A 26,751-nucleotide genomic window follows, 5' to 3' on the forward strand; every position below is an offset into this window, starting at 1 on the left:
GAAAGAGAACAAAAAAGATATACAAGCATAAGCTTGTATGTGCATAGAAAATTCTAGAAGGATACTTAGAAATGGTGAACAGTGGTTCTATTGTGGAGAGTGGATAAAAGTGGGCATTTAAATGGTTATTTCATGTGGCTCTGCACTGTTTCGAATATTTTACCATGAACGAGCATTACTTTTACAATTCTTAAAACATTTGAAGTGATTTCCCCACCTCAATTATTATAAATATGTTAGGTTCCATGGCAAAGGAGGATTAAGACTGCAGATGGAATTAAGGTTTGCTAATCGGCTGACTTCAAATTAGGGAGATTATCCTAGATTATCCGGGTGGATCTGAAGTAATCATGAGAGTCCTTAAAAGTGGAAGAGAGAAACAGAAGAGAGAGTCAGAGAGAGAGGCGAGGGATGGAAGACAGGTCATCGAGATGCAACACTGCCGGCTTCGAAGATGGGAGAAGGAGCTGCGAGCCAAGAAATGTAAGTGGCCTCTGGAAAGTGGAAAAAGGAAGGAAACATTCTCCCCTGGAGCCTTCAGAAGGGGGTAGAGCTCTATGACACCTTGACGTTAGCTCAGTGAGACCTATGTTGCACTTCTGACCTGATTCAGACACTCTGTCCCTGCCCCAGCCAGAGGAACAGCTCAGCCAGGCTGCTGGTGACCCAGGCCTCCAAGCCCCAGAGCTTCTGCCCGGCTGCCCACTCCAGTCCTGGCATCAATGGAAAGACTTCTATTCCCATTGTTCGTTGTCATTGTTGTTCAAAGGAATAGCAGTAGCATTGAAAGAAATGAATGAAGAAATGAATTATTAATACTTGCAAAAGAAATTTCTAACTCTATTTGTATGCTATCATTGGCTGTGTCTCTCGTGCCAAGGCACTGATTTTATTACATAGCAGATCAAGGCACAAGGCACATGTGGCCACATTGGATTTGGTCAATTAACGAGGGTGTGAAGAACTGTAAATTGTGGGTAGTTTACTGATGGCGCCCTTAATAGTAATGCTTTGTGCCTTTCTCCCATGGCTTCAGCACACACCTGGCTCCTTTTGTGATCAAGGCCCGTGGTTACTGTGAAAAACCCTTCTAATATGATGCTGAAGGTCATACAAAGAAATCCCTGCCTAGGTCTAGTCCTGTTTCTTCTCAAAGATTAGAACTACAAAAAAAAAACAAAACAAAACAGTGTGGTGGACATTTATTTTGTTAATAAACCAACTCTTTTGCCTTTGGGTACCCAGAAAGTCAAATACAGCTTATATAAACACACACATCTGTGAACCTCTGTGCACATACACATACACATGCTTATTGTTACCCTAGCAACATACACTTACTCACTAATGGCTACCCACACTAAGATACACACACGTACGTATACACAGTGACACCACTCTGCCATTTTGTCTCAGACATGCGGAGGGTGGATTCTGTTCCTCTAGGCTTTTTGCCCTGAGTGAAGCATTCTAATTCAGAAACTGCCCAAGCTCTGGGGAAATAATCTTTAGATTAGTATGTCTACCTGCCAGGGATATGCTCAATTTTTAAAAAGCACCTTATTTCAGAGAATGCTGATATTCTGAAGCCCCGGGGAAGGTGCTACTACAGTTTTCCGGTGCCCTCTTTGCAGACTTTGTGGCTCTCAGAGGGGTGTGTGTGTGTGCGCGCGCGCACGCACGACTCCTGAATTTCCTGCTTGCTAGCTGTATCTCCATAGGCAAATTACTTAACCTCTCTGTGCTTCAGATTCCTCATTTGTAAGTAATAATTGTACTTCCCTTGGAGGGTTGTTGTTAGGATGAATTCAGATTATCCATGTGCCTTGTTTAACAGAGCACCAGGCAGATAGTAAGTGCTTCATAAATACTGCTACTATTATTTCTTGTCCCACACTCATTGGATCTTCCAATTGTTAAGGAACATACACACACACACACACACACCCCTTGAAGAGATGGTACTTGAAGAATCTGTGCTCAAAATCTGCCCTTCCATTTGAATGGCTCTTTTCCCCATGATTTTGAAAGCACCTTGATATCAGTTTTCTCCTTTTTTGCCTCAAAAAGCTTTGTGGGATAGGAAGCTAGACTTGTTGGTCCCATTGTTTTAAAAAGGGAGGAAATAAAGGTGCACACAGGTCTCAAGATGTGCCTGCAAAAATTAATTACAGCGCATTTATAAACATGTGCACACACACACATGCAAATGACCAGCAGCTGAGGAGAGTAAATGGAGATGGTGCTTTGTAACATGTGATAGTGCGCAGTCATTAAAAAGTCACATCTACCGGTTTTCAACTACATGGGAAACGCCTCAGCTATGATGATAAGTGAACAGAGAAGGGTACAAACTGGATGCACAGGAAGAGTTCCATCATACAACCAGGGAGGAAATAGGCCAAAATATTGACATTGTTCCCAAAGGGAGGTTATATTTGCCTGATATCTTTTCCTTTACACTACTCGGTGTTTTCCAAAATTTCCTAACGGAATTGTATTCTTTTTATAGTTAAATAAGAGAAATATGCTATTGAGTTACAGTCGCTCCCCTGAGTGCTTGCAGCTGCCTGAGTCTGTCAGCAATGGAAGAAAAGGAGACCGTTTCCACTGCCTGCTGGCCGCTAGGTCGGCCTTTAGCACCAACACTAACCAAGGAAATGAATCAATTGTCCAACACCAATAATTTCACTTTCAAGACCTCCTGCCAAACCAGACTTGACACAAACTCCCATTCTTTCAGTGTTCTCATCCAAGAGAGAAGAGAAGGCATCCTGGCCCCTTTCACCAGGAGTGTCAAAATCACAGTCAGAGTTTATTGAGCATCTACTACAGGGCCTGTGTTGTCCACCTGTGTGGCTGGCTGGGGGAGGCAGGCAGCCCCTGGCATGTACAGAAAGCAGCACCCATGCCGAGAACCAGCTGATTCCTCTCTGAGTGAACACTGGGGAGATTGTGCCCTCCGAGGCTTGTTCAGGTTGTGCTTCAGTGAGGGCTTTGCCATGAGAAAGATAGCTAAGGGATGATTTCACTATGGTATAATCAGCTTCTCTAAGACGTGAGCTCTAGGTGGGATGCCCTGGGCCTCCCCTGCCTCCCAGGGCTGTTGTGAGGAAGCCAGAGACCCAGAGAGGGGAGGGAAGGCCCAGGGTCACACACTGCTCAAGGTAGAGTGGGAGTCACAGCTCCTGGCTCTTGGACCAACGCATAAATGAGCTAGTAGTCATTCATTCATTCAGCAAACTATAATTAAGTACTTGCTGCATACCAGGTGCTGTTCTAGTGAGCAGCACCAACAAGGCCCCTGCCCTCAAAGATTCACTTTCCAGTCAAGCAAGATGGGTGACAAGTCAAAAATATTCAGGAAATTTAATTTCAGGCTATTGTAAATGCTATAAAGAAAATTAAACAGGATTACACCTGCGATTAGCAGAATAATTGTCCTCAAAGATGTCCAAGTCCTAAAACCCAAAGCCCATGAATATGTAATATTAGTTACCTGGCACAAGGAAATCGAAATTTCAGACGGAATTAAGGTTGCTAATCAGTTGATAGGGACAAGCTAGGAAGAGTGTCCTAGAGCATCCAGGGGGCACAATGTATTCCAGGGTCCTCAAGAGTGGAAGAGGGAAGAAGAAGAATAGAATTGCTAGGTAGAACTTACCAGGGTTTTAATTCAATGACTTGCTTGTTTACTTTGGAAAGTGGGGGACCGGGGGCGGGGAAGGAGGGTAGAGCAAAGAAGCGACACTAAAGCAGAACTGTCTAGACAGGGGAGAGGAGAGGAAAGGAGGCAGGAGCAGACACAAGGTCAGGCCCAAAACCAGTCAGGATGCAGGAAAGCATGGCCTGCCCTGGGACACGCCCCTAGGGAGCCCACTTCCGCTCCCCAAGGACCAGCTAGGCAGCCAGAACACAGGCCTGGGGGCCACCTCAGTGCCCAGGAACCTTATCCTAGCACCAGCTTCTAGAGATTTGTCTTTATCTTCCAAGCAGCTATTTCACCTCATGTCCCTGGATATTCATTTCAAGGAGGCCACACATCCTTTCTGAAAACAGTCAGGTTAGAAATCACCTGATGCACCAGATGCTTCTGGACACCAGAAGCTAGCAAACAAGTGAGAAAGGCCCCCAGGTGCCCATGGAGAACTCGGTGCCTCCTGGGAAAGAACTCATCCCAAGGGGATAAGTTCTCAGAAATGAGAATCATGAGTAGTGACAAGCCTGAAGGTGCTCTATCGGGAGTGGGAGACACTGAGCCCCTCTAAATGCCCCCTCGTGTCCTGGGGAGCGAGAGGCATTAAACACTGCATTCGCTGTTGCACTGAAATTCTACCACATACTGGCCCTACTCTCTTCTCCCTCCCTCTCTCTTCAGCTTTAACTTCCAACTCCATGTGCCCCCAGCCAAATCCAGAATCTTTTCCCCAGACCACTTCCTCTTCCTATTTTCCTCGCTCCTGATCAAGGGGGACCCTTTTCCACCATCCAGGCTCACGATCTGCAGTCACTTATGATCCCCTCCTCCTTTGCTGCCCCATCCCCACCCATAGCCTGTATGTGTCTCCCCTCCCAGGCTCATCTCCTCCCTGGTTCCTTCATCAGCCCCCACCCTGGCCCACCACCTCAGAGCAGGTAGCAGTACCTTCTCTAACTCACTCTACAGGTCCCATTGCACCCCACAAGGCCTGGAGAGGTTGTGAGCATAAGGTTGGTTTATTTTGCGGGGGGGGTGTTCTGTTGTGTTTTGTTTTGTGTTTTCAGATAGCAATTGTAGTATATCATTCCTGATTAAGTTGCTCAAATTGCCACCCCAAACTTCCTCTGCCAAGACCAGGAGAGCTCTCTGAGGAAGAGATACTCACAGCCTGGGCCCTAGCCATAGCTCCAGGTGGTTTCTCAGCCAGGCAAGACTTTAGACTCATTTCCTGCCAGCGAGCCCTTACATTCACTTCCTTCTTCCTGGTGAGATTAACAAGGCAGGGAGAGTTTATGGCAAGCCTCCCAGAAGTGGGGCAGAGCCCGGGCAGAGCCAGAAAGAGCTGGCCCACCAGGAAGTGCATATGAGGCACTTTGTCCCTCTTCCTCTGGGCCTGCTGCATCTAAAGGGCCCACCTGGGAGGCTCCAGCCCCTCTGAGACCAGGAGTGTGGACTCTCTCAACAGGCTGACCGAAGGCGATCCAGCTGGCTCAGGGATCCAAGGTACCATAAAGGAGATAGCCCTCTCACCTTCTCCACTGAAACAGGGAAGTGGGAGCTTCGAGCCCTCAGGTAAGTTTCAATCGGAATGCAAACGGCAATATCTCTGATCTATATTACTGAAAGAAAGGGAAATGGAGGTGGCATGGGTGGAAAATAAGAAGTAAAAGAGTCTAAGAGAGAAAGATGAAAGGAGAGGAAGAAGGAAACCACATAATCAAAAGAGATTTCTGAGGTCAGACTGAGAACGGCACACAGAATTCATCTGAGGGGCCAAATCTGGTCAATTAATGGTAGACCGTGAGGAGGACTCTGAGGCTGGGTTCAGGCTCAGGGCGACGATACACCATGATTGATTAATTACGTCTGCCATCAGCATAAGAATGAAGTGGAGTATGCAAGCCAGGGATTTCACAGCCCACATTGCTGGCTTTTTTCCTTAATCGCAAAGGCCTCATGATATTTCTTCATTCATTCACTTATCTATTCATTCAAAAAACACATTGGACCACCAACTATGAGCCACATAAATATTTGAAGAATGAATGAAGAAAGAAGGAATGCTGTTCTTTGGCCCCAACATTCATTTTTCTCAGAATATAATGAACTGAAAAGTTACAACAAAGGTGCATGGTCTTAAGAGATTTCCTGCCTGTGTCATGTCAGCCTAATCCCTTCTTTTCATTAAGCCTCAATCTTCTCATCTGTAAAATGGGGCTGATAGTCTGGATATCCCGTATTAATTCCCTGTAGTTCTCACTGTCCAGGCATGTAGGATAATAATCACTGGAACGCATACAATAGCACCTAGTATGTTCCAGGTTCTGCGCTAAGTACTCTCTATATCACAACACATTTAGTCTTCACGTCACCTCTGTGAGGAAGGCGCCATTACGGCTCTCATTTTGCAGATGGGAAACCGAGGTGCTGACGGATTAAACAATTTGCCCAGGCAGTGTGGCTGCAGTATTTGTGCTCCCACCACTCTGCAGCACTTCCTCCATGATGCGGTTGATCCTAAGTCCATGGCTGGGAGAGAGCTGACACAGGAGTATCTTTCCAGATTATTCCTTCAATAAGCATTCATTGAAACTGCTTGTCAGAGAGACAAGGATTCAATGATTAACAAGACAGGAAAACAAAACAGGTATGGTTCTAGCCAGAAAATAAAAGACAACTTGCACAGATAGTCATTTCAAAACAGTTTTGACATGTGCCATAAAGGAGATAGCCTGGGAGTCAGGACAGACTTCTCTGAGATTAATTTTGCCAAGTTATGTCGGCGGAGGCAGGAGGGCAGGGGAGATAAGCATTTGGTGCACAGCAGAATCTATGAGAAGGGGTAGAAGGAGGAGGGGAGGAGGAGGGCCAGTTATGCACGGAGAGGGCAGAAGCTGGTAGTAAGAGGTAAGGTCAGCGAAGTGGTTACTCCGAGGCCAAGCACAGCTGTGAGGAGTAGTTTGGCTTTGTCCAGTGTTTGCTTAAATCTGTCCATTTATCTGTCTGCTCTAGTGCATCTGCCATCCCCCCATCCAGGCTGGTGACTGCCCACCTCGAGCCATGCCAGGCCAGCTAATATTAGATGGGCTGGTCTCATCCTGGCATGGCTTCTAGTGGGCAGCTGTCAGCCTGTGTGAGGGGCGGCAGTCCCAGGCCAGCCTGGACTCCCACAGGGCAGGCCCCTTGGAGAAGGCCATATGTTTGCTTTGGGAGGCTCTGAGAAGCAAGGGTGAGTAAGTCAAGGTGTGGCCCCCAAGGGTATGGCCTAGGGAGATAAGATGCAGAAGTAATGAGGAGAGCTCCGCCTTTGGAGTCTGGGTCTCAGCTCTACCCTTTTTCTAGCTGTGCTACCTTGGGCAAGCTGCCTCATCTGTCTGAGTCTCCCTTATGTCAAAAAAATATGGGCACATTAATAACTTTCTTGGAGTTTGACTGATGTGAATTCAGAAAAAGATGTGAAGCACTTATCCAGATGCCTGGCACCTAGTAGGTACAGAATACAGGATGGGGCTGGGGTCAGAGCTGAGCACTACTACAGGCTAAGAGCTATGCATGGTTCTAGGCATTTCGAAATGATTAGACACCATCTCAGGAGCTCGCAGTGTGTCAGATGAAATAGTAGATAAATGACAAAGTAAACAGACTGGGGGGAGTGGGTGAGAGACATGTGAACAAGTTCTATGTGATCAGTATCATAATAATAGGCAACTCATATGAAGGTGTCTAGAATGGTGTCAAGTGCTTTACGTGAATTATCTCACTTCAGTATAACAACAGCTTTACATGGTAGGTCATATTATCCTTGTTTCACAGATGAAGGTCTGAGGCCTAAGAAAGTGAGGTAAATTTACGCAAGATGGCAGGGCCATAAATGCTAGGGAGAGGCTTTGTACCCAGGCAGTCCAGCTACGGGATCATGCATTGCAGAGAGAAGTAATGGGCCACAGCAGGGAGACATCACAAAGGAAGCGACATTCTGCAAAGTATAGGATTCCCTGGGAGAGAAGAGGCGAGGGCAGCCCTGGTAGAGAAAACGCCACGAACAGAAGCATGGAGGTAGGAGCTGGGAGTCAACCAGCAAAGCGAGAGAGAGGCTGAGACCCAGGCACTATGCCAAGGGCTTCGATCTTTCTGCAGATACGATCGGTTCTGTTTAGAGGAACAGTCTTCTGACGAAGATGTCAGGAGCGATGTGGCTCCTGGTAGAGAAGCCATCAGGAGACGGTTGCTAAAGATGCTGGGCAGAAGCCTAGAGTCTGCCTGAAGTTTTAGGCCTCCCCAAAGTCTAGGATGTCCGAACCTCAGAATGGAGGGGGTAAGGTGGGAATTTAATTTGAGTCTTCCTTGCAGTTGTAGCTAGGGTTTAAAATGAGAAAATCCTTATGTATCAGGTAGTACTCTTCTGGATGCAAGTGACAAAAACAACTAAACCAGCCCAACCAATAAAGGACCTATATTGGCTCACATAATGGAAAAGTCCAGAGATAATTATTACTTAAGGCAAGGATTGATATCTGGGCTTAAATGGCATCTCCAGGACTCTGTCCTCCATCATTGGGATTCTTTTCTCCCTTGTCTTACTCTCAAATGGGTTCTCGACAGGTTCTCCTCAAGACACCAACCAACAGCTCCTTTCTAAGTTGTCTTGACTTAGCAACCCCAACAGAAAGGCAGCTCTTCTCTCCTGGCAAATCCATCAAAATCCTGGGAGGGCTCTGATCTCCTCAGCTTGAGTCACCTGCCCATCTCTGAGCCTATTTTGTGACCAAGAAATGGACCGCTCTCATCAGCTAAGCATGAGCCATGTGGTCACCCCTGGAGCCAGAAATGGGGCCAGCCCTTCCCAACTGCATGATGGTAGCAAGGATTGGGAGAGGTCCCAAAGGAAAGTCAGGGAAGTCACCAGAAGAAGGGAGGACGGATGCTGTACAGATGACCAAAGTAACAGATATCCACCACACCCTAGCTTCCACCATCCCTACTCCATTTAGTTTCTAAAGTAATGAATGACAATATTGCATAAGTCATTCTACTTGTATAAGTCACTTTCTACCTGAGCAAGTCACTTAATCTCTCGAAGCCCCAACTTCCTGATGAGTAAAATGCTGTTAATAAAACAATCTGCTTCTCAAGATTGTTGAGAGAAATTAAATGAAAGGACACAGGGCTCAGAACAGACAGACTAAGAATAATAATATTTATTAGAATCAATATTATGATTATTAGTAAGATTCTTTCTCCTTCAGAGCTCGCTGGACCCCACACCTCCCTAGGTAGGACTTATCTCCCAATGCCTTCCCAAGATGCTCTAGACTTCATTGTGGAGGTTGCCATCTTGGTTAATCAAAGATGCCAAGACCCAGCTGCCTCTGATGGACAGGAATAAAATTACCCACTGGGTCTGAGGTGAATTTCCTCATGCTTGACCCACCGACGTGATTCAGACAGGCCAATAGCAGGCCTGCCATGGCTCAGGGGTGAATCCAGATGCTCCAGCAGCCCCTCCCTGATCTAGGTAGTCCTCTCTGGTGACTCATAGCCAGACTCTCAGCAAAGAGGCACAAACTAACCTCTCGGGTTCATGTGCCCAAAGAGGCCCAGCAGCCTCAGATTATCCCATTTCCCCAGTCACTGGGGAGGAAGCAGCTGCATGTTTGGCCATACAACCTCTTCCTTTCTCCAGCTGTCTGTCAGGGCCTGGAGGAACCCATTCCTTATTCTGAGCCCATTTTTTCTCTGATCCTGGAGGGATTTCTGCCTCCTGGGGAGGGAGGGGTAAAAGCACAGAGGGAGAGAACAAGGGGCCTGCTTGTCCTCCATACCATACTCTTTGAGTGTATTCTCACATTTAATCTTCACTGAATTAGAGATTGCATGGCCAAGTAAAGACAAGCAGGCTGAGAGAGGCTTGTGTCCACAGACTCATGGCAGAACCTAGACAGGGGTCCAAAGGCTCCACTCTTAACTGTCATGTTATACAGACTTGCAATTCCTAGAACAGATGAGACCTCTACAAACCTGAAGGTGCAAATATGGGTACAGCTGCCATTTACTGAGGGCCTCCTTAGTGTCGGGCACTGAGCAAGTACCTTCAGGTGATAATCCAGTCAGGTGAACTGGGAGGAAAGTTCCCCTGAAAGCCCACATGAGGAGAGAGTGCAGTCAGCTGAGCCCTGCAAAGCAAAGATTGGACCCATGAGGAAGACACTAGCTGGTAAGGAGGGACAGAATCTTAGAAACTCTCTCTGATCCCTTGGATTAGTTCCTTCTCCACCACCATAGCTAACCAAACCCAGGACGGCTGAAGGCCGGTAAAGGGAACTCCAGGGCTCATGTCAATCTTAGGCTAAGAGGGGCCATATCCAGAGCTGGGGTCCACAAACTACGGCCCACAGCCAAATCCAGCCCACCAGCTGTTTTGTTTTTGTTTTTTTTTAAATAAAGTTTTATTGGAATGCAGACACACTCATTCATTTACATACTGACCACGGCCGCTTTCCTACTACGATAGCAGAGTTTTGTGTAGCTGTGGCTGAGAATTATACTGCCCACAAAACCCAAAACATTTCTTCTCTGGTCTTTTACAGAAAACTTCCAAACCCTGGTCTAGAGGAGTAGAACAAAGTGGTTAAGAGTGTGGGCTTCTGGGTTCCTCTCTGCCTGGTTTGTCTCTGAGATCCTTTCTTCCTCTGACTCCTACCACCTGACAGCTCTGTGCCTCCGTTTCCCCAAATTTCTCAGTGAGCTGCTGTAGGATTAAGTCAGTTAAAACGAGGAGGAGTCTCAAAGCAGAGCCTGTCATCTTGTCCTGGGAAACGTCCTAGGAACTTGAGGAGTAAGAGCACTGAAAATCCTGCATCTCCTCATAGCTTCTTGCATCTTCTGCTGTGTGGCACTACACGGCCCAATAATTCTACCACTGGTTGGAGCTGGAGAAAACCATTAAAACCAATAAATAAGATTAAAACAGGGCATCATGGAAATAATGGGCTTATTTCCTTCCAAAATAAATGTCACTGGGACAAATTGTTGGAGCCACTAGACTTATTGTTTATAGATTTATTTGCTGTTTATCTCCCTCTGTATTGACGACATGATCAATAATGGCCTGTAAATACTGAGAGTTTACAAGAAGGACCATTTAGAGAATGAAAAGCAGACTCTTTTACTTTGATTACTGCACATAAGCCTGGGCCATGATGGTCAATGTTCAGGGAAACTCGGGGCAAGGGACAAATGGGTCTGGGCAGGGTTAACATTCCCTGCTTCTAGGCCAGACTCTGAGGAACCTCCCTGAGCCATGATGTATGTGTGTGCGTCACTTGCAGTCTCTTAGCGTCTCTGCTTCTTCTTTGTTCTGTTCACGTCTCTCTGCCTCAATCGAGCTCTTTCTTCCTGAGTCTGCCTCCCTCAGGCCCTGTCACTCCCTCTCCCACACCCACATATGCAGAATTCATACCTGGCAATGACTCCCTCCCACAGATGAAAAAAACAGAAAGAAGCTCGTGAAAAAATAGGTAGTGCCCCCCTGCCTTTGGTGACAACATTTAGCGCACAGAATTTCTAGGGATGATTAGGGAAATCACCCGAGCTTGAATTTCTGGAGAAGCCTAGTTAGATTCTAAAGTCTGAGCAGGTCTCGTGGACAGCGTTCAGCTTTGGAGAAAAATGTTGGGCATGAGGTAAAAAGGAAGTAACAATTTGGGCAGAGGGAACAGCTCCTGTTTTGTTCGTTTAGTTTTTTTTTCTTCCCTTATTTTCTTTCCCAAACAGAAAGCCATCCACTTCCCTCTAACAACACTTACTGCATATCTACTATGTGCCTTGGTGCTAGCAACCAGGGACATGGATAAAGAAGGCACTCAAGAGCTACTGCTTGGAAGGGAAGCCAGGCCAAAAATCAGTGTTGACCATGCAGCATCACAAAGTGCCTTAATAGGAGAACTCTCAGAGTGCCAGGGAAAGGCCAGGAGCCAGGGGTCAAGGAAGGCTTCCTGGAGGAAGTGCTCCCTCTTCTATCTAAGCTGAGTTGAGGTTTCATCGCTGGCCCTGTTTAAGTTTTCCTGTGCCTCTCATTGCCCTCCTAACAAAGCCCAGAGCCATTACTCCAGTCCTTAAGACCCCAATGATTCAGTCCCCTTCCCCCCTTCACTTTTGTCTCAAAGCAGAGTATCATGCTTTGCCTCTTCTTCAAGCCTCTGCTCATGCGGTTCTTTCTTCCTGAAACGCCTTCCCGGAGAACTTCATCTGCCTAGATGTCACTTCCTCCAGGAAGTCTTCTCTGATAAACCCCCAGGCCGGGAGCTTCCCTGAAGGAACCCCTGCTAGAGCACCTGCTAGCGTACCACCCACACATTTGTTTCTGCACCCTTACACTGCGTGTTTCTAGAAGGGGGGAGGGGGGAAGGGGGAGGGACCTTCTTGGTTGTGCTGTTCCCACTCCCCAGCACAGTAATCACTCAGAGGAGATTCTCAGGTAATATTTTAGGGTGAATAATTGAGATGGATTTTTTAAAATGATATAACAGAGGTCCACAAATAACTCCTGACCAAGTGGACTCGAAGGGCTAGGACCTGCTCAGCTCGTGACTGAGTGCTGTCTCAGGCTTGTCTGTGGGAAGAGGGAGGTGTGAGCCACGTCCTCCACTGGGTTTCCTTTGGTTCCTGAAGGCGGGTGCTGTGGAGAGGACCCAGCTGCACCTGGCCCCAGCTCCGCCCCGAGAAGGCCCCGCCCCAGGGATGGCAAATACATCTCACACGGGAAAGAACCTGCGCCCTCTCGCGGGCTTAGCCGGAAGTGCTGTGCTCCCTGCGTTAGGTCAGCCACGGGTGGGGGCTGCAGAGTGGCTGCACAGATGCTCGTGTTTGCCGCCCCCGCCCCAAATGTTCAGTTGCTCAGATGAAGGAAAACGCGAGCCCTCAGTGGCGTTTAATCATTATCTCTGAGGCCAGGACGCTTTCTTGGTGTAGAATCATCCTTTGAGCGCCAATTAAAACACCTACTTTTTTCAAGAGTCAAGCCTTATTCCTATAGGCACAAAGGCCTCTCTCTTCGAAGCCCATTCCCTTCGTTGTTGGGACATGGTGAGCGAGGGTCAGTCTCAGGCCTGCCGGCCGCCATGCTCACTGTTTTCAACCTCTGCTGTCTGTGGTCGGTGGTGTGAAACCCAGCTCTGCTACCACAGCTATGAGATCGTCCGCCTGTTATTTACTCTCTTGGGGTCTCTGCTTTCTCCTATGAGCTAAAGACAGTAGTGTATCCAACTCACAGGGGTTGGTGCGATGTCTATGTAAGATTCTTAGCCTGGTTCCAGGTACATAGTAAGTACTCTAAAAATAGCTATTTTTATTTTCTTTGTAATTTATTATGTTTACTATCAGCTAAAGCAAGTCTTGCTTAAGAGCTCGCCAAGAAAGCAGTCTGGTCCCTCTCTCCTGACAGAAGTGCAGGGAGGGGTTCTCAGGGCCTGGGGTTCAAACAAGAAAAGTCAGAAAAACATGCCCCCGGGAGGATGTGGAGGCAGATGACGGCTTGCCTTCCTGGGGGTGGAATGACACAGGTTGTGCCCCTAGGCAGAGGTTAATGAAAATGTGAGGGGCTTCTCCGTGTGGCCTAGGAAGGAACAAAGAGGCCCCTGCCCAGGCCTCTTCAGAAGAGCCCTCGGTCGAAAGTGAGGAGAAGGATGGTGCTGTGGAAAGACGGGGAGCCCAGGACTGGGAATCCCAAGGGACGGAAGGACAGGTAGATTCTATGCTGTTTCGGGTCGGTTTCCTCAGAGGTAGGCCTCAAGAAAAAGATACAAAGGAAAGTAGTTTATTTGGGAAGTGACCCCAGATGGCACTGGCAGGAGAGTGGGGAAGTGAGACAGGGAAGGGCAAGATGCTATAAATTGGCGGTCCCCGACCTTTTTGGTACCAAGGACTGGTGCTCCTATGAGAATCTAATGCCTGCTGATCTGAGGTGGGGCTGAGGCAGTGATGCTAGTGCTGGGGAGCGGCTGCAAATACAGGTGAAGCTTCGCTCACTCACCTCCTGCTGTGCGGCCTGGTTCCTAACAGGGGTCTGCGGCCAGGGGGTTGGGAACCCCTATTATAAAGGGTGTTATAGCCACCAGGTTACTGTGAGCAACTGAGGCTGATTCCACTGCGGGACTCTTGGTGACAAAAATGGAGCAGGCCTCAGGTCTGACCCACTGTGTTAGTCAGCTCAGACTTCGTAACTAAGTACTAGAGACTAGACAGCTTAAACAGAAATGTACTGGCTCACAGTTCTGGAGGCTGGAGGTCTGAGATCAAGGTGTCCGCGTGGCCGAGCTCCCCCTGAAGGAGCCAGGAGAGGAGCCCCTCTCCCAGGCTCTGGTAGTTCCACAGCGGCATGATTCCAGACTTCCCATGGTGCTGGATGTGAGTCTATGTCCAAATTTCCCCTTGTTAGGGCACCAGTCGTGCTAGATTGGGAGCCTACCCTACAGACCTTGTCTTAGCTAATCGTATCTGCAACCCGTTTCCAAATAAGGTCACATTCCGAGGTACCAAGGTGTAAGACCTCAATGCGTGACTTTGGTGGAAGGAGGGAAGGGACAAAATTTGGAACACCCATCTAGGGAGGAGAAGGCTAGGGCATTATCCTCAAACTCTTAACCATACCAGCTGAGGGCTGTTCCCAGGGGCATGCACTCCCTGGCTCTCCCAGCTGCCCCCAGATGGGCCAAGAGAAAGCCCTCGGGTGAGTGTCACGTGTTCTTGTGATAGAAGAATAAGGGTATGTCCTAAAATGGTGAGTATCCCCTATTTCCTTCTTTAGTAAACCTCTAATATAGGAGGGGAACTTGATTGCTTCTGCCTAAAGTGCTATGTTGAAAAGGTTCTGGGGTTAAGATCATGATCAGTTGTTGATGTCTTCCATGGGCACAGGCGGATCAAGAGGCAGCACACGTGCCATGCGTTTGCCATTTCTCCTCCCAGGTGTATCTAAATGGTATTTTCCCTGCTTCGTGGAGTCCTGGGTTCTGGCATTGGGCCAGTAATTTGAGGTGTGGCTCTGGTCAGAGAGGAGGAAATCTGATTGCCAGCAGGTGCTGGAAAAACAGAAAGTCTAAATCTAATAAAAGTGTAGCCATAAAGCTACAGCTGGTGCTAATTGCAACCCTTTCATCAAGCTCCATATCTGACCTCAAGTTCACAGCCTTTTAGAAATGACCTGGTAAACAGATAGCGAAGTCAAACCCGTGACCAGTGCCCATATCAGGGAAGAAGCAGAGCATGTTGACAGAGCTCAGTTTCCATTTTACCTGTGAATTAGGATTGATTCTGGAGGGACTGTTGGCTGGATCCCTGTGATAAGTTAGGAAACCGCTTCTGAGTTCTGTTTCCACAGCAAAGGTCTGCTTGAGTAAGGACCTGAGGACGAGGAAGAGTTGCCCAAGTGAAGGAAGCCAGAAAGGGCACTCCAAGTAGAGAGAAAAGCGTGTGCAAAGCTGGGGAAGGAGAGAGCCTCACTCAGAGCAGCTATGGGTGGCTAGAGCAAGTGTGAGTAGGGGCAGCACATACTGATGTTGGCAAGGTCGCCCTCGTGTCAGGGTCAAATCTTGAAAGGTCTTATAAGCCACATGAAATACTTTGGCCTTTATCCTAAGAGCAATAGGGACCATTGGGCCAGATTTAAGCTGGGGAAATACCCACGTTTTTCTCCATTCAAGATGCTCTCTCCAACCCTTCCATCCAGGAAAGAGAGTAAGTCTTCTTCCATCCATCTGGATTCTAGGAAAGGTCACGTTTGAGCCTAAAGGCCTGTTTGTACAGAGGGCTCTGGGAAACAGTAAGAAGCTGATGTTCCAGCTCCCATAGGGCCATTAAGAAATGTCACAAACTATCAGGCAGAGAGATACTGTGATGGCATTTTGTTTCCGAAGAAAGAACAAACATCTGTGTAGGAATCCTGTGGTGGAGGTGCACTAACAGGAAGCCACAGGGTGACTGGGGCCTGCAAACAGGGAAGAGTTGGGACAGATGCCATCAGGCCAGCGAATCGCTTCTAGAGAGGTAAACTCTCTGCCCAACATCCCTTTCAAGAGAGGTAAATAGGATCACTCTCATTTTACAAAAGAGGAAACCAAGGGCCAGAGAGGTATGCCCCAAAACGCACAACTAGCAAGTGGCAAACCCAAGTTTGTCTAATTCCCAAATCCATCCTCTTTCCCAACATCATAGGCTTTTTACTGCCTGATTCTTTCAGGACCAAAACTACATGTACTGCCCCCACTGCTCAGCCCTTGTATTTGCATCTTCTGGTAGGACTTGTCTACGACAGGAGATGATGTGTTGTAATGGCTGAGGAAGGGACTCTGGCAGCCCCAGACTCACAGATTATCTAGTTTAGCAGATAATTGGCAGCCCCTTTGGACAGGATGGCAGCCCCTTTGGACAGGATGGGGTATCCTGATGGATGTCTCCCAATCTAGGACCACAAGTAAGTGTTTAACCTTGACTTAGAGGGTCAGGGACGGCTTCTCAGAGGAAGTGACCTCTACACTGAAACCTGAAGGATGAGGAGGAGTGTTCCAGGCAAAGAAGCAGATGAAACGGACAGTGTTCAGACAGAGGGACTAGCAATGCAAAGACCCAGGGTGCTCCAGACAGTGTCTCGCTCACAGCCATATCCCTCATGCCTGGTACACAGCCTGCCTTCCCATGAGTGCTCAGCGAATGCTTCAGGAATAAAATCCAAAATTGGCTGTGCAACCTTAGACAAGTCACTTGCCCTCTCTGAACTTCAGCTTTCTTCTTTAGCTGGTGGTTTAATCATCCTAACCTTCCAGGACTATGTAAGAATCTAATTCATTCAGTCCCCAAATACTCAAATACTTCCTCAGTTTGTGACTTGTATTAGGCCTGCAGGAGTCAAGCCCTGCCTGCCATGGGAAAAAAAGGGGGGTTTATGCACTTGGCCAGACCTGCTCCCAGAAATCAGAAGGAGTCCAGGGGGATGGGCAGGACAAAGAGAGAGGCTCAAGGATAGTGAGGGCGGACAATGGGCTCTCCAGTCAGGGAAGCGAGGCAGTTCTCAGCAATTTGTACCCTCCCACCTCTCCAACCCCCGTTTCCACCCCCTACTTTCCACACTCCACCCTCCCACCCCGTCTATCTGTGATCGCACACCACCCTAGGGCCACCATATCTGTGCCTGGGCCCATCAAGCCACCATGCAGGACAGTAGGCTATCCTTCCCCATGTCCTTGCCCCAGAACTTTCTAACCTGAATAACAGGTTGTAAGCGTCTCATCAGGAACAAGGAGGAAATAAACTGTTTAGGGTTTGGAGGTTGTAAAGGAAATTCTTGCTCCACCCTGCTCACATACCTGTCCCTGGTGACTTTCTCCCTCCTTCCCCACCCCCAACAGGTCAGTCCTGGGCTCCAACTCCAAAGCACACACAGGCTGGCAAGGTGAGCTGGCTGGGGACTCAGGAGAGCAGAAAGCCTCACAAGTGCTGAGTGGGTGGTTTGGGAGTGAGCCAAGAGGGACACCAGGCTGGCAGAGCCCTCGCCACCTGTCCCTCCCCACCCCCGCTCAGAAGCCAGACTCCTCGCTTGGGTGGGCATGACAGCAAGAAGCTAGCCCCTTGCCCAGGTATGTGCCCTCACCTGCTCTCTCTGCCTTTGATCTCTTCTCACTCTCTAAATGCCAGTCTCTCTCTCTCTACCTCTAAATCTGGGTGTACACAGGTCATATTTTTTAGTTTATCTCTGTTCTCGTCTGTGTCTCTCTCTCCCCACCCAACCCCCGTCTTGTTCTCTGATCGCTGCCATCTCCCTCTCGCCCTTGTCTTTTATCTTTGTCTCTCTAGTCAGTGTACATGCTTGCTCTGTGGCTATCCACGTCTGTCCATTTGTCTGTCTATTCCCTTCTGTCTGACTCTGTCCCTGTCTTTCCATCCTGTCCAGCCCCCAGCTCTCCTAGATCCTCTGCAAATGGGGGACCACATCCGAGAACCTCACATCTTGAAAACATTGAAGAACACAATATATTTTTGTGTCTGAAAAAAAAAAAATTGGTCGTTTGAATTTCAAGAAGTTAAGTTCTACAAAATCTCTGTGGGTGGGCCCAGGTGACAGCTCAGCTTCCTTACCTGGAAGACCCTAGAGGGGGAGGGCCAGAGTGGGTGGGAGGATTTTTATTACTCTCAAGAGGAGACTTTGGTTTGCATTTGCTGCTGCTGCTGCTGCTGTTTAAATCTCAAGGACTGCCCCAGCCTGACCATCTCAGCACCAGGTCTCCTATCTCATATCTGGATCTTTGGCAGTTGGGCTTTGGACACCATGTCTGTTGAGATAGATTCTTAGGAAAAAGAATATTCCGAGGTGGTGAGGGGACAGGAAAAGAGGTGGGAGTAAGTCATTGCCATCAGAGACCCGCCAGCTAGTTGTGGGAGTCTGAGACCTGAGATAGTTTCCATCAGCCCCTCTCTGCAACCCTGCATTTCTAGAGACCTGCTGGGGGTTTTCAAAGCTGCCAAATCACTAGTAACTACCCAGCCCTGGGGGATGGCACAGGGGAGAGGTGGATCCAGGTATGACCCTACCCCTTCTCAGGACTCAAAAAGGAAGGAAACCAATTTTAACTCTCCTCTGAGACAAAAAGCACTGGCAGAGGGACCCTGTGGGTACTGGGCAGCCTGAGGCCTGCATCCAAATTCTGACTCTGACCCTTGCAAGCTGAATAACTCCGGGCTTAACCATGTCTCAGTTTAGTCATCCCTAAAAGCGGGGATTGTGGGGATTAAAGGAGATAATGCATGTATGGTGCCTGGTGAAAACTCACCTATAATATTCAGGTCCCGATTACTTTTCATTTTGCTACATCAGCAAAGATCTCTTGAGCTTCTGCTCCCTGATGGTTTCCCTGTGGCTAGCTAACTCAATGTCTCCTGGCTCACTGGAGGGAGGAAGGGAGAAATGGATGGATGGACGAACAGACAGACGAACAAATGGATGGATGGATGGATGGATGGATGGATGGATGGATGGATGGATGGATGAATGGATGGATGAGTGAATAAATCAATTCTCCAGGAGACGGTAGCTGGCAGACTGCACTTTCCTCTGTTTCCTTGAAAAAAAACATATTGAATATAAAATTTCGGGAGCAAATGGAGGAGAGTGGAGGCAGAGAAAGGAGGAAGAAAACGGCTGCCCTGTTTCATGAGGAAGATGAAGAGGAACCAAACTGAAAGGACAGGGATCTGCTCGGTTAGAGGCACCCGAGCCTAATTTTCAGTCTTACTCATTGTCAGATCCCAGATTCCAGTTTCCAATTTGATTTTCTTCTCTCCACAGGCTAACGCTGTCCCCAAGCCACCCCTCACCTGGACAAGATGAGAGTATCAGGTAGGGCCAGGCTCTGAGGATTCTAAGGCTCGAGGTTGAGGTCCAAAATTAGTTTTGGAATCACTTTTCCGTCAGCAGTGTCTGCCCATCCTTGATTCGGAGGTCATTTGGCTATATCTGTTCGCAAGTAGTCAGGCCAGAATTCCAAAAAAATGAATCCAGGGCGAGCCTGGAAGAGTGGAAGAGGTGACTTCCTGTCTCTAGGATGAAGGGCTGGAGAAGCTTCGGCACAGTGACCCCACCTGGCTGAGATCACGGGGATTCCTTGTCTGGAAACACCTGATAAGGGACAAAATATTTGCTTTGAGGAAGACTCTTCTAGAATCCTCATACCACAGGGCTGGGCACTAAAAGCCTTTGCCTTCTAGTCTACACAGAGAGAAACTGAGGCACCAAACAGGAAATGAATACAATTCATTTATATTCCCAAACAGCTGTGAGGGAGTTAAAAACACAAGTTTTAGAGTCAACTGACTGCCCTGGTTTCAAGTCCCACTTACTAGCCAAGTGACCACCTCTCTGAGCCTCAGTTTCCTCGTCTATAAAATTGAGATAATCAGTAGTATCCAACACAGAGGGTTACTCTGAGGATGAAATGAGATAATGTATGTAAAGCTGTTGACACAGTGCCTGGCACAAAACGAGTGCTGGATGATGTGAGCTGATCCCCAAGAGGAATTCTGGGTGCCTGCAGCCATACTGTGCCCTGAAAGATGAGAAACCCCACAGACCTGAGCCCCCTGCTCATGACTCAGGGGGCCTTCTCCCCTACCCTAAGTAGCTTGAGACCAGCACAAGGTCACAGAGCTGAATGCAGGGCTGAGGAGAAGGGGATACCAAGACGAAGGTCAGGTGAGAAACAAGGGAACTTGGTCAGACAGTTGGATTTGATTCAGAAGGCAGCTGGAAAGTGTATTGGAGCCCGCTTCCCGCCCTCGTGGAATAGTGAGGAAAGGGAGTGGAACGGGGAGCTCTGGACGGTTTATCCTGGGTGTAGCGTTCTTCCCAGTGATGGGTGGGAGGTCAAAGAGCAATCCATGTGTGAGGCAGGGGCGGCCACCTTAGCATGACCAGTGTGTGTTCCTGTAGAGAGCACTGTGTGGTTACTTGTGGTGATTTTCAGAGGGAGTTGATAGAAAGTGTGGGGGACTAACTCCAACCCCCCAAGCCACCTTGGAGGCTGCCTACTGGTGACAACTATAACATTTCTCTCGACAAACCACGGGCTCGGTGGTAAGGGTGTTACCATGTCTACTCTGTGACTGAGGGACTCCAACTCAGAGAGGCCAGTCTCCTGCCCAAGGTAGCACAGCAGTGAGTGGCTGCCCTGAGCACTGCACACAGCCTTCCAGACTCCTAGGGGCAGGCCTCGCCTCCCAGGGCTGTCTATGGCAGAGCCTGCCACCGGCTTTCCTGCTGTAGCTCTCAGGCCCCACCTCAGGGCGTGGGATAATAGTGCAGATTCCCAGACCACACCCCTAAAGATCCTCTGGAGGGCTCCAGGAAGGTACATTTCTAACTTTCTCTCCCAGCTGTCCCACCAGGTAACCTCGCAGCACAGTCTCACCATTTGACCGTCACACAGATTCACACTGATCTCATCTCAGGGGGCCATGGACTGGCCCCCAGTGTGGGTGTGGTGTGGACCTACAATGTAGGGTCGCATGACATGGGTTCGGGGTGGGGATCTGGCAAGGACTTGCACATCGTCTTGCTACATGGCCTTGCGATGTGGTCTGAGGCCGCGGTCTCATGGCAGCATCTCCTTGCTCTGCAGGTCTGCTTCGCTTCCTGGCCTTCACCTTTTTCCTGATCACCTTGTGGATCTTTATTCACAGCTATACCAGCTTCAGCATAAAAAACATTCGTCTGCCCCGCTGGCTGGGTGAGTGCAGTTCACTTCTGGAGACAAGGCCTATGGACCAGGCCTATTCCTCCCTCCATCCCTGGTTGACCCAGGAGACATGGCAGGGTATAGGCCTGCTTTTGGGACCCTAGTCATTGGGGGTGAGGGGGGGAGGCAAGTACACCCTCAGTCTGTTGAAAGCCTGGAGCCCGTGGGGAACACAGAAGTGTTCCAAAGTCCTAGCAAAAACTTGTGCACCAAAGGCCACTTTGGAAATGTGACCTAAGAAAGAAGGGAAGAAAAAAGGAAAAACAGAGGAAGGAAGAAAAGGGAGGGAGGGAAGAAGGGAGAAAACTGTCTGTGCATTGAGTGGCTTCCACCTATACTTGCTTTTTCCTCTGCGTGGAACCCTCTTCGTGCGGATTTCCTTGTGGCCAGCTCCTTCTCAGGCTTCGGGTCTCTGCTCAGATGTTACCTCCCCAGAGAGGCCTTCCTGACTTCTCCTGCCACAGCCATGCCCCCATCCTCCTACTTTAGACTCTCTCATGTCAGCCGATTTCCTTCAAAGTATCATCTTCATACATGATTATGTCCATTATTTATTCGTTTTCTTCATTGTGGTCTATCTGCACTCTCTGGAATGTGAGCTTCCTGAAGGCAAAGATTTAATTTATATACATCCATCTCTCTCTCTGGTATAGAGCAGATGCTCAGTAAACATTTGACAAATGAAATAAAGATGGATGGATGGATGGATGATAGATGGATAAATGGAGGATGGAGAAAGGATAGATGGGTGGATGATGGATGATGAATGGGTGATGGATGGGTGATGGAGGCTAGCTGCTTTACATGCATAGTCTCATTTAATCTGCACAAATGCCCCATGGGGTGATCCATGGTGTGGCTTTACGTGTGGTCTGAGAAAAGAAAATCTCAGAGAGATTAAGAAACATGCCCAATTCCCCCTTGTAGATGTAGATATGAGGTGGCTGCCGTGTCTCCAGGCCCAGGGCATTGCTTTTATGTGCTAGAGGTTGATTTGGCTGTGCTGATGGTTTTGGAGAAGGTGGGCCCAGGTCAGTGAAGGAGGCTCAGGGCAGGAGTGGAGCTCAGGGGTGTCCTCTAGAGGAAAGAGCCCCAGACTGAGGTGAGAGAGGATACAGCGTTTAAAAGGAGACCCTAGAAATTGTTTGTCTCAAAACCCAACTATCTCCAATCAACGATCATTGAATGGCTACCTATGTTATGTCCCAGGGACCCCGAAATGAGGAACATGTAGCCCCAGCTCATAGTCTGAGTCGGTAAAACAAACAGACTTAATTACAGAACGTACAAACACAAGAGTGAATTAACTTGATTCAGTCTCGAGAAATGTGTACAGTGGCAGGAAATGTACCCAGTGGGAAAATTGACCATCGAAACCCATTAGTGTTCAGGCACGGGATGAGGTGACATTCATTTACTTCAGAGGTTCCTAACCCGGTTTCACACACCCCCACCTTATATTTAATGCATTAATATAGAAGCATATATACGGCTATAGCACAAAATTTTTTTAATGTTTTTGTTGTATACAGCTGGTTTTCTTTCTAATTCAATCTATTTTATGATTTCATAAGTTGCAGTCTGTTACAGTAGGATGTGCTAACTCTACCAAGAGAAGTGAGAATAAATTTATTCTAAGGGGAGTTCATAGGCTTTTCCAAACCACCAGAGGGGTTCATAGCACAGAAATCAGATTAAGAACTCCTGATTTACCTGGCAAATTAGGCAGGGTTTTTTCAGGTGGGAGTGACAAACCCAACTCCAACCGGTTTAAACAAAATGGAATGTCTTGTGTCATGTATTTGGGAAGTCCATGGATGTCAGACTTCAGGTGTGGCTGGATCTAGGTGCCTCCACAAAGTCTCAGAGTCTCTATGTCCCGTTGCTATTTAACCTCATTCCATGGGCAGCTTTCTAAGGTGGGTGTATGGCAACCATCTCTCCAGATGCTCATCTTCCAGCTTAGCTGAAAGAGGCATTTCTCTCTTTCCCAGGGCCATATATCAACCCAGCATAAAGCTCTGTCTCCAGAGAAATGTAATATTATGTATGACTGGCCCAGCGTAGGTCCCATCCTACTCCTGGGGCCTTGGAGGCAGAGGGTAGGGACACTCTAGGAAGAACAGCTCCCTGAGGGCCAGATTAAAAGCGTGTCAGGTGGGGATCTCCCCAAATAGGAGACTTCCCTCCCCCAGAATTTCTGTGGCCACTGGGGGCCCTGTCTGCTAGGACTTACTGCCAGTATGGTGGGACACCTGATGTAGAACTGCAGAAACAACCAGAAGACAGTGTGAATAAGATGTCAGGAAATGAACAAGGGCCCTATGGCCCAGTGCAGTCAGTGATGGGAGAAGCAAGGAAGAAGACACTCCAATGGCTGAACAGCCAGAGCTGCACATTCCTCCCTTCATTGAGGCCAGGGCGCCAGGCTCTGGGCTGGGCTTTTCCATCCTGACCTCACTGGACCTTCTCCACAGCCTGTGGTGGGTGTGATGGCCTCCGCTGTGCAGTCAAGGAGAAGTCACACCCAGCCACACAGCCAGGAGTCAGAGCTCAAGCTCTAGTAGGTCTCACAACTGAGCCCCGCTTCTTTGTAACCATGAGAGAATTGTGTGTGTGTGCGTTTTTGTCCATGCATGCATGAGTGTGCTCATGTGTGTCTGTGTGTGTCTAAATTTCTGTGCATGTCTGTGTACACGTGTGCATGCTTCTATGCGTGCATACTTGAATGCGTGTGTACCTGTGCATATGTATATGTGTAGGAGTGCGTGTGTGTGTGTGTGTGTGTGTGTGTGTGTGTGTGTGTGTGTGAAGGGGTGGCAGTGGCAAGTGAGGGAGGATCCCCAGATGAGATGCGACTTTAAGTTCATTTCAGCAGCTGCCACAGGAAGTGGATTCTGCTTAGCCAGGCCAACACCACTCTAAATTCCCCTCTTCCCACTCCCCTGGCCCCAGCCCCCAACATCCATTCAGCAGGGGAGGGCTGAAGGCACTTTCTCTCTAACCAGATTCTGTCTTCTCTCCAACAGGTTCAGTCTCCAAGGACTCCCGTGAGTGCCTCCCCACTCTCCCCTTTGCCTTGGGGCACGATGACCCAGGGTCTCTCCTCCTTGCCCTGCAGGTTTCAGAAAAATCTCCAATTCCAGAGTCTGTCCAGCTCTCTCCTCCCATGGTCCAATGATGCCTTCTGAAGCCCCCAAGCCCTGTGGCAGGGGTGACCCCGTATCAGCCATTCAGACTGATAGGAATAGCTCAACCGTCCCCCTCCCCCAATTCTCTTACTCTGCAGTCTGGACTGTGCCCCACCCCCACTCCACCTCTGACTACGCCCATCTGATTGGTATCCCTGAGGCTGGGGGCTGTGCTTATTATCACCACAGCAGTGACCCCAAACTTGACTCCTGGCTCCTGCTCCGAAGTACTAGCAGCATGTCACGCACTATGGGGGGCCCCAGAGGCTAGCGGAAGGGGGTGCTGATTGTCCATTGGGATAGAAGAGCCAGGGGACAAAATGTTCGGGGCTCCAGGAAGTCCCCTCCCCCTTCCAACGGGACGGGGTCAGAGAAGGCACCAAGGAGGAGGTAGCTCTTCAGGAGGCAGGAAGGGCCTATGCAAAGGTCTAGGGGAAGGAATGCTGGGGCTCCAGTGGGGGGACCTTGGCTGCAGAGTTAGGAACGTGAGGTGTAGAGAGGGGAGCGAGCACTGGGAGAACAGGAATGGTGTGAGCCTCTCACGCTGGATGCTGCCGATGTCTGAACAACAGGGACCCCAGCTCCCCAGGTGTGACGGTAGAGGGGAGAGAGAGTTATGACGAGGACAATGGGAACAATGATCGAGTGCCTACTGTGTGCCAGACACGGTATTTGGAACTTTACAGGCACCTCATGCGATTCTCACCGCAGCCTGGCGTAGGTGCTATAACTACCTGCATTTCATAGATGAGGAAACTGAGGCTCAGAGAGCTGAACCCTCTTGGCCAACGCAGTGTAGTTGTGAGTGGTGGCGTGGGAGTTGACCTCCCCATCTGGTCCAGTCCACCCTCTCAACACCTCCTTGCAAAAGGGGCAACACCTCCAGGTCACTGCCTCCAACCCCAGATGGTAGCGACTGAAGAGGATGCAGCTCCAGGAATGGGATTTTACCTGACCGAGGGGGTATGGGAGGCCCAGTGTACTGAGAGATTATCGAAAAAGAGCAAAGACTGTAAAAATCAACACCAGCAATTCAGCCCACACCTGGACCCCATCTCCCTGAAGCCTCCTGAGTTATATTATGAGGTAGACACAGAGTCACAGCATCTTGGTGCTGAACGAACACTCATCAGCCGGAAGGAGGGCAAACGCAAGCACGCGTGCCACCTCCCACCTCGGCTGCTCCCACGGTAGACCTCACCAACCAATCCCGGCACTCGTTCCCTCCAAGCCCACAGGCAGCCTCAAGAGCTTTATTGTTAAGACTCTAATAGTAGATCCATTGACATTTAAGAGGACACCTATTTGACAGCCCTGATCTAAACCAATTTCCTCATTTTACAGTTGGCAAAGGTAAAGGGAGAGATTTTTGGCAAGTGACATAGCAGGTTACTAAAGAGCAGCAACCCAAGCTTTCTGATTACACCCTCCTCCAGTGCTCAATTTTACACCCTAAGCAACAGCACGAGGGGCTCCCAGAGGGGTTGAGCAGCTGGTGGAGGCGGCCCCCAAGCCAGAACCCAGAGAGCAAACCCCCTGCCTCCCAGGGGCTGAGACTCCTGGGCATCATCCCCTTCATCCCTCAGCTTGACCGTGAAAACTGAATGGGCAGAAAATCAATTCTGGGAAAAACCTGCTTAATCCGGCCTATCGACGTGGGGTTTATCAGACTTAGCTGCAGTTGATTAGGCTCTGGGCAAACTCTACAGCGGTTCCCCAAGGCCTGGAACAGCCTTTCCCGCATAGGTGAGAACCTCTGGTCTCAAGAGGGGACTGATCTCCCCAGGAGGAGGCAGGTGGCCAAAGGACCCTTTGTGGAGATCCTGTCCAGAGGACGGGAAAGGGGAGTCATGTCCCCCTCTCCAGCTCCCTCTTTCCTGAGCCACACGCCTGGATGCCCACTCTCTCCTGAGCACCCCTCAGGGGTGTCTCTGCCCCTATATTTCACCCGCTGGCGAGCACATCCTGGTTGAGTTCTGGGTGTGCTGAAACTCAAGGGGGAGGGGGAGGAGAGCCTAGGACAGGCATCCCCCCCACACACACACACACACCACCAGGGCTGCCCGCTCAGCCAAGGTGCCAAAATCCAGCCAGGTGCGAAGGGACGCCTTCACCTGGGGCCACGAGCTTGCCAAGCCTTGTACCAGGGGGTTGTGTTCCACCCCTCACCCACCCCCCGCGGGCGGTGCTTTTTCATGATTCACATAGAAACTCCCTATAGGCTGGCGAGAGCCCCGGAGACGTAATCATCCCGACCACAGCGAGCCTCCCAGCCTCAGGCTCAGCTCACCCAAATACTCTGTGTGGTCATTCAGAGAATATTTACTGAGTACCTACTCTGTGCCAGGCATAGGAGCTATTGAAACGATTTAACAAGATCATAAATATAAAACGCTTGCCATAGTGTCTAGCACACGGTGTGCCTGGGGCAGGTGGCCAGAGGTGGGGCTCCAAGCCAGTGGGTATGCTCCAAGCACGCAGTGGCACGGCTCAGCCAGACGCCTGGCACAGGGGCTGGAGGAGAGGGAGGCTGCCCAACCACTGCTTTCCCTTTGCAGGGGAACTTTCTCTAATCCCGTGT

General features: G+C 49.2%; 1 protein-coding gene across 1 annotated transcript in view; it reads left to right on the plus strand.

The window, feature by feature from the left end:
• Window positions 1–5,103: 5,103 nt before the first annotated feature.
• Window positions 5,104–26,751, plus strand: part of FAM3D (family with sequence similarity 3 member D) — a 34,626-nt gene continuing 12,978 nt past the window's right edge. Inside the window, exons 1-5 of the mRNA XM_025050860.1 lie at window positions 5,104–5,272; window positions 19,035–19,085; window positions 20,863–20,970; window positions 24,009–24,151; window positions 24,918–25,360. Of these exons, the coding sequence (XP_024906628.1) occupies window positions 19,073–19,085; window positions 20,863–20,970; window positions 24,009–24,151; window positions 24,918–25,360 (707 nt within the window). The 5' untranslated portion in view covers window positions 5,104–5,272; window positions 19,035–19,072. The remainder of the gene's footprint in view (window positions 5,273–19,034; window positions 19,086–20,862; window positions 20,971–24,008; window positions 24,152–24,917; window positions 25,361–26,751) is intronic.

Source organism: Pteropus alecto, unplaced genomic scaffold (assembly GCF_000325575.1).
Source record: "Pteropus alecto unplaced genomic scaffold, ASM32557v1 scaffold75, whole genome shotgun sequence".
In the NCBI taxonomy this organism is placed as follows: Eukaryota; Metazoa; Chordata; class Mammalia; order Chiroptera; family Pteropodidae; genus Pteropus; species Pteropus alecto.